The sequence below is a fragment of the Rhamphochromis longiceps genome, linkage group LG3, assembly GCF_057381845.1.
Source record: "Rhamphochromis longiceps isolate RC_006_pf linkage group LG3, R_longiceps_female_GT1.1, whole genome shotgun sequence".
NCBI classification, from domain to species: Eukaryota; Metazoa; Chordata; class Actinopteri; order Cichliformes; family Cichlidae; genus Rhamphochromis; species Rhamphochromis longiceps.
The window spans coordinates 27,955,291-27,973,608 of record NC_140559.1 but is presented as its reverse complement, the minus strand read 5'-3'; the positions used below and the strand labels follow the sequence as shown (position 1 = coordinate 27,973,608).

At 38.1% G+C, this 18,318-nt stretch overlaps 2 protein-coding genes across 2 annotated transcripts; one reads left to right on the top strand and one right to left on the bottom strand.

Moving 5' to 3' along the window:
• The first annotated feature begins 2,522 nt into the window (after positions 1–2,522).
• Positions 2,523–8,899, top strand: LOC146673790 (uncharacterized). The gene is made up of 12 exons (XM_085391611.1): positions 2,523–2,716; positions 2,921–3,105; positions 3,996–4,133; positions 5,380–5,518; positions 5,756–5,930; positions 6,414–6,549; positions 7,302–7,445; positions 7,564–7,616; positions 7,698–7,766; positions 8,067–8,126; positions 8,239–8,352; positions 8,457–8,899. The coding sequence occupies exons 1-12, from the start codon at positions 2,594–2,596 to the stop codon at positions 8,468–8,470; spliced, it is 1,350 nt and encodes a 449-aa protein (XP_085247737.1). The 5' UTR covers positions 2,523–2,593; the 3' UTR covers positions 8,471–8,899.
• A 3,712-nt stretch (positions 8,900–12,611) lies between these two features.
• Positions 12,612–16,322, bottom strand: LOC146673789 (high affinity immunoglobulin gamma Fc receptor I-like). The gene is made up of 5 exons (XM_085391639.1): positions 16,286–16,322; positions 15,798–16,064; positions 15,416–15,661; positions 14,996–15,151; positions 12,612–12,770 (listed from the first exon to the last, which is right to left on the bottom strand). The coding sequence occupies exons 1-5, from the start codon at positions 16,314–16,316 to the stop codon at positions 12,709–12,711; spliced, it is 762 nt and encodes a 253-aa protein (XP_085247765.1). The 5' UTR covers positions 16,317–16,322; the 3' UTR covers positions 12,612–12,708.
• Between the last annotated feature and the right edge of the window lie 1,996 nt (positions 16,323–18,318).

Genomic DNA, 18,318 nt, shown 5'->3' with positions numbered 1-18,318 from the left:
TTAAAAAAATACACAGATAATTTTGGAATTATTTAATTCACTGACATCATTAATTCTCCCTGACAAATTGTCTATCATTAACTTTCTGGGCAGTCCAGACTCTTTACAAGTCAAGTCATATATATGCTCAAAAAAATTAAATGGATACGTTGAAATGATTACTTTGGTTTAAGAGCCTCATTTCCTATAGCTCAAGAAACATTTTGCTCACTGATGTATTCTTTGGATACTTTTGTGCAGCTGTCATTGATTCTCAGCTGATTAACACATTTACATGTTATGGCAACATTGATGTCTGTCAGTATCCTAAAACTCACAGTAGTCCCTGTTGAACTGTTATCAACAGGAGCTTTTCATTTAGCAACTCCTTGACTGCATTTTATGACAATGACCTTTGAACCTATGTTATTGGTTTCCTTATTTATTCAGTGTTCAGTGCAACAAACTTTTTCCACCAGAGAGGGAATTTCTGTGCACATTTTAACTCACTCTCTGATTCTCATTTCATAGTGTTGCCTTTAGTGACACTGAGTTTGACACATCTGTGGTAGATTATATACTGACAATGTTAATATTTGGGTTTTTCAACTAAAAACTACCTCAGTACTGAGGTCAGCATGTACCAATCAGACCAGATTGTCAGCAACTGGTTATTTTCACTGCCTGTCAACATGAGAGCAAGTTTGTACATGATCATACATGGACATGTCTGTGTGTGTCTGCTCACAATGGAGACACTGTAAGTATGATAAATAAAGACACACCTATGCCAACAGCTAAAGGTTCTAGCATTTATATCAAAGCCAAACATGCAGGAGTGCTACCAGCAAGTTGTACCATGAGTATCAAATATATGAGGGATTGTTCTGCAGATAGAGCAGCATTTATTATTCTTGGAGCTCTTTGGAGAAGAGCAAACGTTTTCTAGTTAACATACAAGTGGATAGTTTTGTCTGTCAATTTCCATTCCCCCCTCCCCCCTCAGAGGTCTGCAGTTAAAAGGCTAAAAAGTATCCTAAGTAAAGTAGTCTAAGCTCATCATACTATGTTTCAATGTAGGTGACTTTCAAAGTGATGACTAGAGAGCTAAAGTTATTTCCATCGGTCCTCTTTTCATACAACGTGAAGCCAATTCTGTTCTGGTGCCTTTTGAAGACCAACCCACATTTTAACAAATTCCAGAGCTAAATATGACAAAGCATGACTTCCAGATGTTGGAGAAATTTAAATAGGAAAGAGATCATGGCAGCCACAATATGTGGGCATGTGTGAGTCACTGCTGAAATTCTTGTGCCAGGTCTTCCAATAGCCACTGACATCTGTGGCTCCAGTTTGGTGTCCAGCATTTCCTTGGTGCTAAAATGTTGCAGCTGTTTTTGCAAAAGGAAAAAGATTGTTTCCCCCAACTTAAACATTAGAAAAACATTAGGCCAACTCGGACAACTGTGCTATTTATATTGTAAATAGCAAAGTTAAGTCAATTCCCTGCTGCTTTTCAATTTTCCTGAAGATCCTGCAGACATCTGTTGAACCTGCAGCTGGATGTTCAGGTCATATTAGTTTTGTTTTGTTTTGCACCATCTTTGGGAAAATGATGCCTCCTGGCTCCTTTTTTTTTCTGGTGTCAAGTGTAACATTTATCATTGGAGTCTGTGCTTGGAGACAGGTTTTCTTCCACCAGATCACCTGTACAATCACCTGACAATGGAAAACACTACACACTCAATCTTTGTCACCTACTTTTAATTGTAGTCCGATGTGCTGCTGAGCCATTATTGGCACTTTAGTGATGACTTTATTTTCCAATCCCAGAGGTTCCCACTGGGTTGCACCACTGCCAAAGGAGAGCCTAACTGTGGCAGAGCAGTGGCTGAGACAAAACTGCATCATTTTAGACCTATGGAAATGAAAATGGCCTGAAAATCCAGAATCCATTATCTGTATAGAAATGAAATGGAATGTCCAACATAAAGATAAAAAAGTACTTTAGGACCTATAAGTAATGTGTAGTTGCTGTTTAACATAGTAGTGCACACTGAATCAGACTGCATGATTTAAGAGTAAATCTGCACATAATCACAGCACTATTGTGGGAATAATTAAAGCTTGTAACAGTTGGTGAGTCAGCTTCCTGCAGTGCCAGAATGTTTGGATCGTGGTAGCAGCTGGCACACCCTTCTGCTTCCTTCTCACGTTCAGGAATGGCAGAATATCATATTTCCACTGCTACTCTGTCAAAAACAAGAGAGTGAGAGAGAAAGAGATGTGAACTTTAAAGGTGGGGCTCCTCAATACAATCAGATTGATTAGAGCAAAAAGTTAGTTAACTCTAAGTAAACAGGATCAAGAGAAAAGTCGTGCTTGTACAATGAAGCCTTGAATGAAGAGACAGCCTCCGTTTGTCTGCTCTCAGTTTACAACATAACTGTGTCATAGTTATAGTTGTAAAGGGAGGAGACAAAAGTAGGAGGAGTACTGGGAGAAAAACACGTTGTTTGTTTCATTTCAGAGCCATACATAACTGGGTCAAGGACTTTATTTTACTCTATTTTAAACTTTATTTTAGGGCTACGCAGTTGCACTGATCACAACTATGGATATAAACATGCTGCTCCTGTTTCTATTGCTGCTGCTCTTTGGTTCTCAGGCTAACCATTTCTTTGGGACAGTGATGACTTTTACCCCCAAAGACAAGACGCATAATGGCTCTGTCACGGTAGGTGTACCTATACCATTAATGCCAGGACTCTTTAGTTTAGTCTGAAATAGGGGCTCAGAGTTTTACTTATTAATTAAGGAGGATTGAAGTAAAGGCAAATTCACTGACATTCCAAAAGGCTCCTAAAAGCACTGACTTTATTTGAACAGTGCATGGACTCTTTATAATAACACAACAGGTGTTATTGTTACAATATTACAGGTGGCCTTTCACTACAAGCTGAGCTTTCGCTCATGCACCGATCAAGACACGTGGAGCTGTGTCAGCGGTGACTGTGGTACAGAAAGTGTGGAGCTGAGCATTGTGGATAAGGAGGACAAAGAGTGGTGTCAGAGGGAAGGAGTCATGTCTCGGGAGGTTTCCAGCAATGCTGTGTTTCAGCTACGGTCAGTAACACGTCAGATAAAAAAAGAAAGGTTTAATCCTCTGAGGTCTAAATTATCATAGATGATAACTCCAAACCAGCCCCTAATCCTAATTTGAGGCAATCAGATTATGTAACAGAGCTACTTTCATCTCCTCCCGCATTTGCAATGGGCTGCCACACTATTACAGGTAGCACTGCATATTTGATTTTGATTTAATGCCAGATGTCCTGCCAGACACAACACAAAAGGGATTTCTATGTTCTCTCTAGTCTTCCCAATCAGCGTAAGAATTCTAGTTAACAAACATTAAAAACCAAAAACAACAATTAACAATGCATCAAATGTCATGCATCACACCTTAATATATATGAGCCCTTTTTCATTCACAGTGTAGTCTTACCTGACTTGTCTTACCTAAAACATCATCAAAACCTGATTATACTTCATTGCCTGCTATTTCACAAAGATCTATTTACATACATCAATTTGTATTTACAAGATTTTCAGTAAACTTGACCTCTGACCTAGAAGGCCTATGCTCCACCAGGAGTCTACGAGAAAATTGATTGATTTTGACCTCTGACCTTGAGTTGATAATTGCAATCATTTGAGACGCCTAGATGACCTCGTTATAAAATTATCACACAGACAAGGTTTTCAGAAAACTTGTACTTTAACCTTGACATTGAGATCAAAGCCATTAAAATTTAAATATATCCCAGATTATTATTAGGTGCACCTTTGCAACATTGAGTGTCCATCAGGTTCCCACCCACCCGCCCGGCAGGTTGATAACAATACCCCATCATTTCTTGTATGAATGAATACTAATTAGTATATGTTGCACAAGTTCTTAGCATAAGTTGTGTATAGAAAATAACCAAATTACCTTCTTTGAAACCCCAAAGATTGGATGGCGGTGACTGGATTCAAACCAAAAACAAGGTGAAGAAATGGAGAGCTCTGACTAACGTGGACCTGAGGACTCGTCTCGACACTAATCAGCCAAACAAGTCACCTCAGACCACCATCCTGCCAGCCCTGCGGTAAGCTTCTTTATTGTTTTAATTGTCATAAACTTACTGTAATGAAGGCAGGAAAGGACCAAATGCAGACTCATAGGCAGGACGTTAACACAAAAACACAGTTTTATTTGCTGAGTGGAATAAATGATACAAAACTAAACAGGGAAATTTCAGGAATACTGAACTAACAAAGAAACACACGGAGAAGCACACAGCCACGACAGATGAGGGAGAATGCAACACTGGACAGAGGGAAACAGAGGGCTTAAATACACAGTAAAATCATGAGGCAACAGAAAACACATGGGGAACACAGCTGAGACTAATTATACACAACGAGACTGGGAAAACAAAACTAAACACACTGAATAAGGAATGCAAGACTTTCACAATAAAACAGGAAACAAAGGAACACCAGACTGACACATGAGCTTGACAGAGGAGTGGAGGAGAGGGGGCGAGAGGATACATGACGGGCTGGGGAAACATGGATAAACATGGACACGAAGAAAGACCTACAGGACAAAGACACAACAGAGAGCCTAATCATCAAAGACTTAAACAAGGAACATGAGAAACTCGAAACAAGCTAAGACTACTAATGAACAGGAACAGGAACATAAACCATAATACAAAATATCACCAAAACAAAGAAACTCAAAATGCTGGGTCACAAGGACTCTCTGGAAAGGTTGTCATTCCATCACCGAGTGAACACAGAGAGACAGGCAAACGTTTGCATTCACATTCACACAAATGGCTAATTAATAAATGACATTTAACCTAACCTGCATGTCTTTGGACTGTGGGAGGAAGAGAACCTGCACAGGCACAAGGAGTATAAAATAAAATATGACTTGCATATTATTTTTTTTCACATAAAACCAAGTCAGTAGCAGACAGTGGGGCACCAGCAAAACATTATGGCTACCTAATTTTAAAGGCACTTTTCACCTTTCAACCAGTGCCTCACACGTTTTGGCATTACAGCTTTGCTGTTACAGGATTTTCCATTTTCCAATATTTTTAAAATATGTGGAGATATCAGAGCTCTATCCCGATCTATAACCCTTAAAGAATATCCAGTGACATGGTGAATGTTAACAGGGTTAAATGGGTGATTCTTGACAGTCCTTACATGTATTTTATTTTTGTTTTCCTTGGAGGAAGCCTTGTTGAAACTGCAGTTGTTAAAAACCAAAGTTACAGTGCTGATTTTTGGGTGAGTTTTGTATTTACTGTACTGCATGTGATTCCTATGTGCCAGAGTCCCTTCAAACTGTCAAAGAGTCTTCACCCTGTCGGCCTTTGACCCTGATGGAGACAAGGTTAAATGCAGATTTGGAGACATAGACGCAGATGAGTGTAATCCTTGTACACCACCGTCTGTTCTGACCATCTCACAAGTGAGTTTCACATACACTTACAGCATGATACTACAGTAAAAACTAGTCACAGAAACAGAGAAATGTTGTAAATTATTAATTCTTAGCTCTTCTAGCTGAAGGACTGCTGATGGTAAGCGCTGATAAAATGTCTTTCTTCCATCCATCCGTTTGTCTCTCCACAATTCACAAACATTTCTACCCCTCAAACTCAAACACAATGCCCACTTTTAACAAGTCTTCACCAAACTTGTGCAGGCTTGCACATTGTCATTTAATCCTGTCAGCAGGCAAGATGAAGGTTCATATGCAGTACAGCTGGAAATGGAGGACTTCCCAAAAAAGACTATCATCATCAGTGATTATGGTTTTCAGACAAACATCACTCCCAGCGAGGCTCTCAGCAAAATACCAATCAGATTTGCTCTGATGGGTAGGTTTTTTTTTCTTTTTCAAAGCTTTTTACCATTTGAGGATCCTGTTTATTCAAAGTAAAATCAGCACAGGGATGTTATACTCCATAGTGCTGCAAGAAAAGATGAACTCACTCACGGCTGCTCCCTTTATGCCACAGCAGATCATCTTCCTGCATCTCACCCTATACCAGCATTCTCCTCTGTCACACCAACCCTCTGCATGTCCTCCTTCACCACATCCATCAATCTTCTCTGCGGTCCCTCTCTTTTTCTCCTGCCTGACAGCTCTGTATTCAACATCTATTGCCCAATATGTCCTCTATCCCTCCTCTGCACATGTGCAAATCAACTCTGACTTTCTGTCAGTTTTGGAACCTTACATATCAAACCAGTGTCTTAATTGAGCAACCAAAATTTGATAAACTTCATATCAAGGTTAAATTGCTTGCTACACTACTTTGCTAGCTATCTATTGTAATGACCTAAAAATCTTTTTCCAGTGGACTCTCCTGCACCATCATGCTCAGAGGGAGTCTACCTGCCCAGGTTTCTACCTCCAACCCCAGCCAATGGGGCTCGCATGTACACTAATGACACAGTGAACATTACCATTATGGCAGAGGTGAAAAACACCATGTGAGTAAACACAGAACATATTTGAGTACCATGTTTACCTTACAAAGAAATAAAATTTTTGCACCATTACACGTGTGTTTTTTAAAGGTTTAGTGGTTAGATCCCTCCACTTAATACAAAGGTGGAGCGCCCACGAAGTTAAATCCCAAGAATCAATTAAACAAGCAACAAGTGCTCTCAGAGAGTCTAACTTCCCCAAAACTGAAGGGCTGTACTAACACTTTAACGCTTTATGATGTTTTTATTGCAATATGATGATGTCACCCTGTTATTGAGTCATTGCAACATTCAATTGAAAAAAATGAAAAGATATGGTTTCTTGAAATTTGACCTTTGACCTTGAGTGCTGAAATTGAAGGTCAAGGTCATAGTGTTGTGAAGTTCGAAGAAAATAAATTAACATTACATTACAAAATTGTGGCTAATATAAAGTTTGTTTGTTTGTTTTTACAGATTTTCAAATTTAGTGTGACCTTGACCCAGTTTTGACCCAAATTAAATCAGCCGTTTTCGGTATCTACCATCACACAAAATTGGAAAATTATATCTTCAAAACTGTGGATGCTAGAATTCTAACAAACAGACAAACAAACTGAAACAATTAAATACTCCCTTCATTTGAGGCAGAATAAATATAGTACTACCTTATATTGTTGTTTTTGGGTTATTGGTATTTAGGGTTTATCTTTGTCTTTTTATTTCTATATCTGATACTTTTCAGCATCAATCTCTCCTTTGTGTGTGTTTTTAAGGGTTTTAAAGCTTTTGTTCAGTGGACCGCACAATGTTGTAAAACACAATGAATCACATGGAGAATTTATCCTGACTTGGACGCCATCTGAGAATCAAGATGGAGAAGATCATCCCGTCTGCTTCTTAGTCCAGGCAGAGAAAGGGTCAGTGTGGGATTTGGATCCATTAATAATAATAAGTGAAAAGCACATCATACAGTAAATACACGAGGACTGGAATATTTTAAATTTATGTTTTTGTACTATTTCAATTGTTCATCAGTGCAGCCAAATATCAGTCTGAGCTACGATGTGTGATTGTGAGCTATCGCACAGGTGAGCACACTCACATTATGTTTTTCCCTTCATTGCTTTTCACGATCAATTATTTTTACATGTTTATTATCATGTTTTCAGAACCAGTCATCACAACATCTATGCCAACAACCGTTCTGCCTTCAACTACTCCAGCGAGCACGACTACTGGTGCGTCAAACACAGAGAGCATTAATATTGTGTTAAAGTCCTGCATCACTGACGTCTGGTTATTGTAACCTGTTATTACCATTAGTGGCGTTCAGTTATCAAATGCATTTTTTTTGTGTAATTCTACTAGGAGTGATCAAAACAAAGATGTTTGTTGTGCCCAACAAGACAGAGCCATTCAGCCATCACTAGTTGTAGCTGCAAAATAATGCATGTTTTTCTCCTTGGTGGTGGTGCAGGACTGGAACGAATCTGAATGTGGCCATTTTCCCACCATGTCGATATGTTTGTCTTTAACAGTAACCGAAACAGAAACACTGAGCATATCAACTATGGTGGCAGATGAGCCCAAAGCATCAGGTAACTATGAATACTTTTAATGGGTTGAAAATGTGCAGCCAGGTTATAAAATGAATGAATACAATGTACTTGATTACTTCAGCTATTCTCCTTCTGCCATGCATACATGCAGGTGATGACAGCAGTCGTGCTGGCAAAATTGCTGGTGCTGTGTGTGGGGCTGTAGGTGTTGCAGCGACCGTTGGCATTGTGGTCTGGGTGGTGAGAGGAAGTCCACACGCGTTCTGTGAGTCAAAAGTTCTCCTGTTTCTTAACTTTAACTTTTATTTTGGCTTAAAAACAACAGTGTAAAGTCAGTCGTTCAACAGTATTTTTTCTTTATTTTTACAGATAAAGTAGTCTAATGGAAGAAGAAAGAGATTAAGGAAAAACAAAACTGGCTATAAAATCTAGAGAACTTGGGAAAAGGATATCACAAACGTTGTTACTGCACATTTTTTTTCTGAGTAAATAATCACATTTCTACTTATGTATATACTATATGATATAGATGCATATTGTTTACTGATGAAGAATCGCACCATCGTGTCAATCTCCAGTGTACTGATATTAGTCTTTGGCTCTATCTGGTGGTGGAATGATGGCATGACATACATGTACAGAGTTGTAAATAAAAGCTACAGAGAGCAGCTTTTAGATGTGTGTATTTCATCCTTTAACATCTTACAGACTTAAATGTAAACATACAAATGAGGCAGGTTTAATATGTACAGAGAAAATGGTTGGAAGTAAGGCACTGAGGTTTGAAGCCTGAAAAGAAAAAAGAAAAGTTCTTATAATGCACCTTTCTGCTACAACTGAGCACTAAAAGCACTTTAGTTCTGTTGCTTTATTGTTTATGTTTTGTGATCTGGATGGTGAAGGAAAGTCAGGGCTGTTAGGGCTGACAAACACATCTTTTAACCCTGTGAGGTGGAAATCAGTGCCGGTGATAACAATAAACCTAATATGACCAGAATCTCATCATTTAGACAAACACAAAACAGCCATTATCTTTCTCTTAAAATGTAAATAGTTTTTGAATGTTTGTCACTTTAGATTTTTTTTTTTGAGTGCATACAAACTATAGGGGTTTGCTCATCTGCCTTCACATGCATACAAACTATAGGGGTTTGCTCATCTGCCTTCACATGCATACAAACTACAGTGACATCTCATTCTTTAGTCATAGGGCTTCAACTCTTCTGGGAAGGCTTTCCACAAAGTTTAGTAATGTAAGAGTTTTTGATCATTATTCCAGAAGTGGATTTGTGAGATCAAAAACTAATGTTTGATAAGAAGGCCTGGTTCACTTAACTCTAATTCATCCCAAAGGTGTTTTCTAAGAGGCTGATGTCAGGACTCATCCATGTATTTATGGAGCTTGGTTTGTGCTCTGGTGCAAGTCATGTTGGAACAGGAAGGGGCCATAGCCAAACTGTTCTGACAAGGTTGGAAACTTAAAATGGAAACAGCTCTAGAATCCATTGGCAATGTGCTTTTTGCCACTGCATCCAGTTACGTTCCAATACATCTCTAGATAGATAGATAGATAGATAGATAGATAGATAGATAGATAGATAGATAGATAGATAGATAGATAGATAGATAGATAGATAGATAGATAGATAGATAGATAGACTTTGCTTATAGGTGGTAACCCAAACCCCACTGTGCCAGTGTGTGTGTGTGTTTGTGTGTGTATTTTATTCATTTCTATGTTTAACATTAAATGTCTGTACTATTAAATCATTTGGATTGCTTGTATTAAGAGAAAACCAGCAGATGGTGCTAATTCTATTGGTTACCTCTGGCCAAGCTGTAATTCACATTCTTTGCTGGAGCAAGTTTGACATTTGATTTGTTCTGAGAATGAGTGCGATTTAGTGAGTCTTTTATAAGAATATGAGAATGTAGATTAAAAGTGTATCACACAACAGAAACCTAACAGTGTTTCATATTAGCGTTTTTGCAAATCTGGCCAAATTTTTCCACAGGAAGTGGTTTCAGTCAGACAGACTTGCCCGTGGTTTACATTTGTATTTGGCACAATGCAGCTGTGATTGTGTTGACCAAGACATATTGTTATATAAAATAACAAAAAAAAGAACTAAATTACCTCTATTTTTCTGTCTTTACTTCATTCATCGTCAATTCCCCTCCTTTTTTCCCTTCTTATGTACAAAATGTTGGAGAATATTTAAATAATTTGTAATGTGAAGATTTTGTAAAGATTCACTATGATTTACACAGCAGTGCACTCCATGACAGTGACATCAGTACTTATTCAGGGTCAGAAACCTCTGGTTCAGTGTTTGAGATAGGTCCTATTGTTCCCACCACCGAACACAACAGAGAGCAGCTTTACTCAGAAACCAGACCACAGGATTTTCCAGCCACACAGCAGAAAACTAAATATAGGTCAAACAAGTTTACCTGTCAAAACAAGCACTTATACTCGTTTCCATTTTTTTGTTTTTTTGTTCCATTTTTTAAATCGTTTTTGCCATTTTAAACTGCACATGCTTTCAATATAACTGCTGAGCTGTTTGTGTTGTGGGTTTTTAAACTGGCACAGTGTCCTGTGTCTTCTCAGAAATTACACTCCCCTAGATTGAATACACTCAATTTAACCACAGCTGACCCATATTGGCTGAAAGAGCTGATGGAGCAATAATCACTGCATTTCTCTGTTTGCAATTTAAAGAAATATTATTAATTTTGAGTAAAGTTTTGAGCCCATGCTGAATGGAGATGAAAGTGTGGACAAAAACAACAAGAGACAGCCGTACAAAAGCTGATGAAAATAAAACCACAAACACTTCGCCGAGCACTGAAGGCCCCTACACTTCCTTTTCACACACAGCGATTATGCATTTCACATCCTCTGTAATCTAACAGTTTGATATTTTTCAACAAATGTTCTTGCTCTTATGAAAACAGAGGAAAATTGTCACAAAAGGTCAAAAGCGTCACACGTCAAAAATAGCAGATAGCAGCCATGTCTGGGACTTTTACTATGGGCTCCATGTCAACAGAAATGTCACAGCATGCTTTACACCTCACTGCTTATTACTGATTTATGACTGAGTGGAAACTTGACTAAAGCCACCTGTGGCCAATAAAAGAACTGGCCAGTTTTGCTCTTATGTGTCTCTTCATATTTCTGCTCTCCTACTGTCCCCTCCCACACCACAACAGGAAGGAACTGAGCAAAGTGAACAGCCTTTGTTGAGCAACAAAACACAGAACCCGGGAAAGCTTACTAACATTTATTCAGTCCTAAGATTTCTGTGATTTTAAGAAAAGTCACTCGGCAGGGTTGATAATGTGATCGGAGAAACTGGTCATGAAAACCTTAATAGTGAGAAAAAACAAAAGAACCACTCCGGACGAACCAACAACACAAGAATGAATCAGAGGCATCTCTTCATCTCCAGACATGAAGTATTTATTTTTAAAATATATTTATTCTTGCTATGAAATTAAGAATTCAACTAAAACAATTTTTAAAAAATCGGTTAAATCTGTACAAAAAGATCATAATAGGTGAAAAACTATTGACAAGAACCTAACATATCAAATATTAATTCAAAACCTTACCACTGTTTTAAAATAAACCAAAAACAAAAATTTGATTAAAAAAATCTCATTACAGGAATAAAAACTAAGACACATCTTTGTCTCCTCTAAACACACACTTGCACTTTCTGTTTTTTAAACTCCTAACATTCAACAGGTCTCTGGTGACCCATCTAGGGTTATTAACCCACGGTTTGTTTTAGCTAGATGCTAAAAAAGTAAATTAAGTATGCATCGTTTTGCACTCTGGTTATTCAATTTTGGTTTTCCAAACAGATAAAAATTCCATTCAAATGAGTGGATGTTAACTGAATTCAAACCTTTCTCTCTGAGCCTAACTCATCAATAGCCCCCAATGACCGGGTGTCATACATCGAAGCAGGTGAACCATCGCCTCAACCTGTCGTGGTGTTGGCGTCACATGCAAATGATGTCATGGGTCTTTTGTCCACATTGCTATGATGACCTCACGCACATTAAGTGGTCCTTTTAATGGAAAATGATTAAAGTCGATTAGAGCCACATCAGGTCGACCTGAGATACTGTTGAAAGGGCTATAAGTGGTAAGATATGAAGAAAGATTGCGCAGCAGGCACACGCAGTGGCATCAGGACAGGAAAAACCCTTTGAGATAAAAAACCAAGGTTTATACTCGAGTGTTAGTGAACATGAAGTCGTATTAAAACATTATCCTGATATTCAGATAGTAACTACTGTTTTCCTGATAAACAAAGTAAACAACATGGTGATGGGCTTGCACACACACAATAACAATGCAAAACATGAAATACTGTGGCAGAATACAGCAAGACAATAACATTAGTTATTAGAAGACTCAGTTTGTAGAAGTGTTACAAACAGACCACTTACGCAGGCCTCAGCTCTTTTTTTTTTTTGAATGACACTACGGTCCCCGTTGGCCCTGCACAGATAAATGCTGGAAAATGTCAACTGAAAGCTGGTGAAAAATGAATACCCACGTTCAGGACACCTCGTGGTACATGTTCATCAGCTTGTTTGGTTAAACAACCATTTCCATGATGACATGATCCGTGCTCATTCTCTTTGCAGCATTCTGAGCTGCTGTGAAGAAAAAACAAACAGAACAGCAACATGAATTCTTGTAGCTTTTGTCTTAACAGTCGTCAGCAAACAGCAGTAAAAGGTTTTTAATCAGATCAAGAGTGCCTCATTTTTCTAGAAGTAACTTGTTTGTCAAAGGTCACCTGCAATACCACATTGTAACTTTGGAATTTACCTGCAAACCTCAATAACCTCAGCAGCTGGTGTCAAAACACAGTTCACCAGAAAAAACATGGCTGCTTTATAATAACGTGGCACCTAAAGAACAGACTTTTTTCTACCAATAACATCTATTGGTCATGAGCACAGTATAAAAAAATGGACATGACCACCGTGAGATCAACCGATGATTTATAAAGTCTCATTATGAAAGCTCAAATTCACACTATTGTAGCACCATTTGAAACCAGATTATTAGTTCTTATAACCAAGAATTATGTTGTGGAGGCCGTCCACCTTCAGTTAATACTGTAAAATGATAAAGCCAGACAAGAAATAAAATTTAAAAATTTAAAATTTAAAAGTTAAAGCCCTCTGGCAACCATTAAAACATGTGTAATGTGAAAACGAACATACAAATGTTATATTTGACATAAGAAAACGAACATATCTACTTTCCTTTATCTCTATTTCCAACCTCACACACACCAACACCCACACACACACATATATATAGTCAATATATCGTAGAGTGAACTACAAATACGGCATTAGATTTTAAGGAGTATTATCCATTGCCATCATATCAACAAAAGGAGGATGACATTACACAGTTAGGCATGGATGATTTGATTATTTGATGTAAGCGCTGAAACCAAACAGTTTCCAAAAGCCTCCCTTTTATGAATTCTAAAATTGTACATTAACGTAAACGGACTGGTTCCTATATAGTGCTTTTCTAGTCTAATTGAGCACTCAAAGTGCTTTATACAACTAATTCATTCACCCAATCACTTTTTACAAGCTGTTAGCCTATCTAACATTCATACACAGTCACACTCGATGGATGCATCGGAGAGCAACATGGGGTTAGCATCTTGCTCAAGGATATTTGGCATGCAGACTTGGGGGAAGCCAAGAATCGAACCACGAACCTTCCAATCAGTAGATGACCAGCTCTACCGCTACAGCCACTTTTATGAAGACTTTTATGAATTGAATTTGAATTAGTGGCCAAATTATACGTACAGTACAGAGAAAAAAAAGGATTTGCATTCCATTTTCAATGTTTTTCTTTCTTTTATTGATATTTGTCACACTTAAATGTTTCAGAGCTAATAGTTACTTGGCAGTAAGGGCGGAATCAAACATTTGGCAGTGAGCCTGTGACATTGCTGTGGAGAAATTTTGTGTGCATATATATATATATATATATATATATATATATATATATATATATATATATATATATATATATATATGTATAAGCTTGATCTGATGGCTGGGCCTTCTGGTAGAGAGGAGAATTCATGGTTCCATCAATTATGGTAAGATGTCCGGGTCTTGAAGCAGCAAAGTTGTCCCAGACTATCACACTACCACCACCTTGTTTGACTGATGGCATGATGATCTTCTTATGCTGAGAAAAGGTGAGATGAGAAAACCTTCCAAAAACTTTTGTCTTGTGAGTCCAGACATTATTTTGCCAAAGGTTTTGGGGATCATGGAGATGTTTTTGACACTGTGAGATGAGCCTTTCTTTTTGGTCAGCAGTGATTTACTTAGAACTCTCCCATGAATACAATTCGTATCCATTCTCTTATTGTTGAATCATGAATTCTGACTTTTACTGAACCAAGTGAAGGCTGCAGTTCTTTAGATGGTGTTTTGTGACCTCGCTTGCGGTGTTCCTGTAGATTGTGGCATGATCTGTTGCTTTTTGTAATCTTTAGGCTGATTCACTTTGTCACAAAGGTTCTGTTTAAGGAAATTCTTAAAATGAACAGGTTTGGATACATTGGACTATTATTTTCTTAATGATTTGATGCATGTCACTGTGCCAAATATGAAAAAAAAATGAAGACAACAAAATAATCAACTATAGATGACATATCTATTTTATGTAACATTCTATTTTCAGACAACAGTTTTGATTGACAGAAATTGTCACTGACAACAAACAAAAGCCTCCAGAAAATAGTTTACTAGCTGATAGCACATGTTGTTGTTGTTATAACCCAATCTGATAAGAAATACCTCTTACACACTTGCAGGGTTTACTTTACCTCTCCTCCTCTCTCGGTATATAAGCCCCAGTAGAACAGTGGACACCAGGTAAGGCGTTCCCACCAACAGGTGAAATACTAGTCTTAAGACAGAAAAAGAGCAGGGAGCGGCCGGTTCAGCTGCAGATGTAGATGAAGGAAACTCCTGAGATGAAGCTGTAAAGAGATGAACATGGAAATTATACATTTAAATGCTTTATTAAATACATGTTTTCTTTAATTGTGTCTTTTTTAGGGGTAGAATGTTTTTCTCTCTTCATCATTTGCAGATGTACAAAATACATAGACAAATATGCAAATTTTGGAGTTTTTAGATATAATTCCTCTAACAGCCATTTTTTTAAATTTCTTTTTTCTTAAAATGCTTAAAAATTTTAAATTGCTCAACATTGTGTATGTGATGGGATTTTTGTTGCTCACCATCAACTGCCAGCCAGCTGCCTAGTGATTCTTCACCTCCTGAAATGCTGCATTTATAGAGTCCTTCATCAGATTTAGAAACCCTTTTAATGGTGATTTCTCCTGTGGAGTTCCTTTTGATGCAGTGGCCATCTTTATAGAAATCAAAAAACTGGTTGAAGGACTTTGTCTCAGGTGTACAATGCAGTGTTACAGTGGCACCCTTGGACACAGGAAGGGCAGGACTCTCCAGAATCACAGGCTGATCTTTGGAAAATGCAGAAAATCAAGATTTGTCATTTTTATAGGTTTTCTTTGCTTCGTTTCTAAATGATCTGCCTTAATAAGTGTGACTTTAAGTTTAAATATTGCATAGCAGAACTTAACGTAGTGTTATTCATACCAGTAATGGTAATGTTGACCACATTGCTCTGCTCCCCACTGACAGACTCACACCAGTACACGCCGCTGTCTGGTGGGTAGGTTTGTCCGATGATGCAAGTCGAACCCGAGGAGGCATAGCCCCAGCCAGAGGAGCAGGGTCTGGTCCCCCCTGCGAGCGTTTTCCTCTTCACTTTCCAACCAGTGTTGTTCAACTGTTCGCCACAGCTCAAAGAGATGTTGTCATACCTGAAGAACTGAGACCTGTCAGGGCTGACCTGAAGACAGGCTGTAGGAAGGAAGGGAGAGAGAAAGAGACAAGAAAAGGGTGAAAATTAAAAAAACAAACAAAACAACAACAACAAAAAAAAACAACGAAAATAATATATTAAGGACCGAATAAAAGTAGTGTTTAAGAAATTAAAGTGTAAGCAGGGATAATGATGGATTATAAGAAAAAAATTGTCCAAATTGTTCAAAATATCCTTAAATGTTGAATTTTGTACTCACTCAGCATCAGGCAGAATGGTGTTAGCTGCATCCTGTGTCAACACCAACTAACAGAAAAACAGACGCTGATCTCTCACTTCCTGAAGATTTTGGTAGGCGTGCTTGTTTTGTTTGATGGCAGCTGCTGCGGGAAACACATCGAAATGTGTTTGCTCATCAACAGTTATCATGGCATGCTATTGATTTGATTAATGCAACTGACCTGCTTACTAGATGCATCGATTTTATTTCGGGGAAAGTACACCAAACTATAAAACAACCCAAGAAGTTGCCTGTGCAAGTAATGCAATCACATATTAACAGTATTATCTGTTTTAATGCATATAAATGCTGGTTTGATATCCATTACTTGTTTTTGATCTCCCTTACACCAATTTATCTTTTTTACAAGATGCGAGCAGCCACCTTAACCCTTAAATGTGTAAGTGGGTCAAAAATGATCTGGTGAGGTTGTTTTCTTTCAATATCTTCATAATGTAAAGTTATTATTTTTTATTGCAGTTATACCCCCCCCCCCCCAAAAAAAAAAAAAAAAACCCAAAACAAACAAACAAACAAACAAACATGTTATTGATACATGCCATTTACGTTTTTTAATTACCTTTTATACATTTTACAAAACTGCCGTTTTTGTATTAATACCAGAAACTTTAATAAGTGGCTCAAAAATGACGCTCCGATAGGTATCATAAGTTTCCTAGAAACAAAGGTCGTAAAGTTGTAAAGTAAAGTCAACAGTATGTGTGTATCGATTGTAGCTCGAAACAGGTAGTTTGTCACAATTGAATACAGCGAGCAGATAAGGCAAGAAAACAGCAATGTTTGACTTACTTAAGAATGTAGAGTCCAGTCACTCGTGGATCTAAGAGTTAATATCAGTTGCTGATTTGTGGGCTGATTTATGAGCTACTAGTGATGGGATTTCCGGCTCTTTTTAGAGAACCGGCTCTTTCGGCTCGGCTCACTAAAAAGAGCTGGCTCTTTCGGCTCTCAACCAGCTCTCCAGGTTGTTTTGTTGCTTTAATTTATTTATTATTAACAACAATACAAAATTATGCACAAAAGGAATTACTAATGTAAAAAAAAGTGGTTTTATTTATATATGTTTATATATAAATATATACGGTGGCCCCTAGAGACAAAACACGTACAAACTCCAAAACACATTTCTAGCATGAACTGAACTTCCAAAACAGAGCTACCTAGATCACTTAAATTACACAATTGAAAGCATGTGTGTATTGTTTGTGTATTTATACACAAGCACTCATATATATTCAGATAATTTAAAAAACAAAGTTCATTTACCTGTTACTTCCACACACCAAATCCGGTTGTTGGTGCTTCCTGGCTTGTGCAGCCACTAGGTAACAAAAGCTCAACACTACGCCTAGCATCCTGGAGCACTTCTGTTTGGTTTTGTACGTGCTTTGGACTTTGTACGTGCTTCGGAGTTTTTACATGTTTTGGTGTTTGTACGTGCTTCGGACTTTGTACGTGCCGTAAATATACTTTAAATATACATTTATTTATTCACTCTACATAAAATATAATAAATAAATCATATAATACAAAAACCAACTATTTCCATTTCAACTATTTAAATTTTCAGCTTTTTCCTTCCATCCATCCATTCGCTTCCGCTTATCCTTTTCAGGGTCGCAGGGGGCGCTGGAGCCTATCCCAGCTGTCATAGGGCGAGAGGCAGGGTACACCCTGGACAGGTCGCCAGTCTGTCGCAGGGCTAACACACAAGGACAGACAACCATTCACACTCACATTCATTCACACCTAGTGGCAATTTGGATTATCCAATTAACCTATCCCCACAAGCTGCATGTCTTTGGACGGTGGGAGGAAGCCGGAGTACCCGGAGAGAACCCACGCAAACACGGGGAGAACATGCAAACTCCACACAGAAAGACCCCGGCCTGATGGTGGAATTGAACTCAGGACCTTCTTGCTGTGCGGCAACAGTGCTAACCACCGTGCCACCGTGCTGCTTTTTCCTTTTAAACAAATTTAAAGTGAAA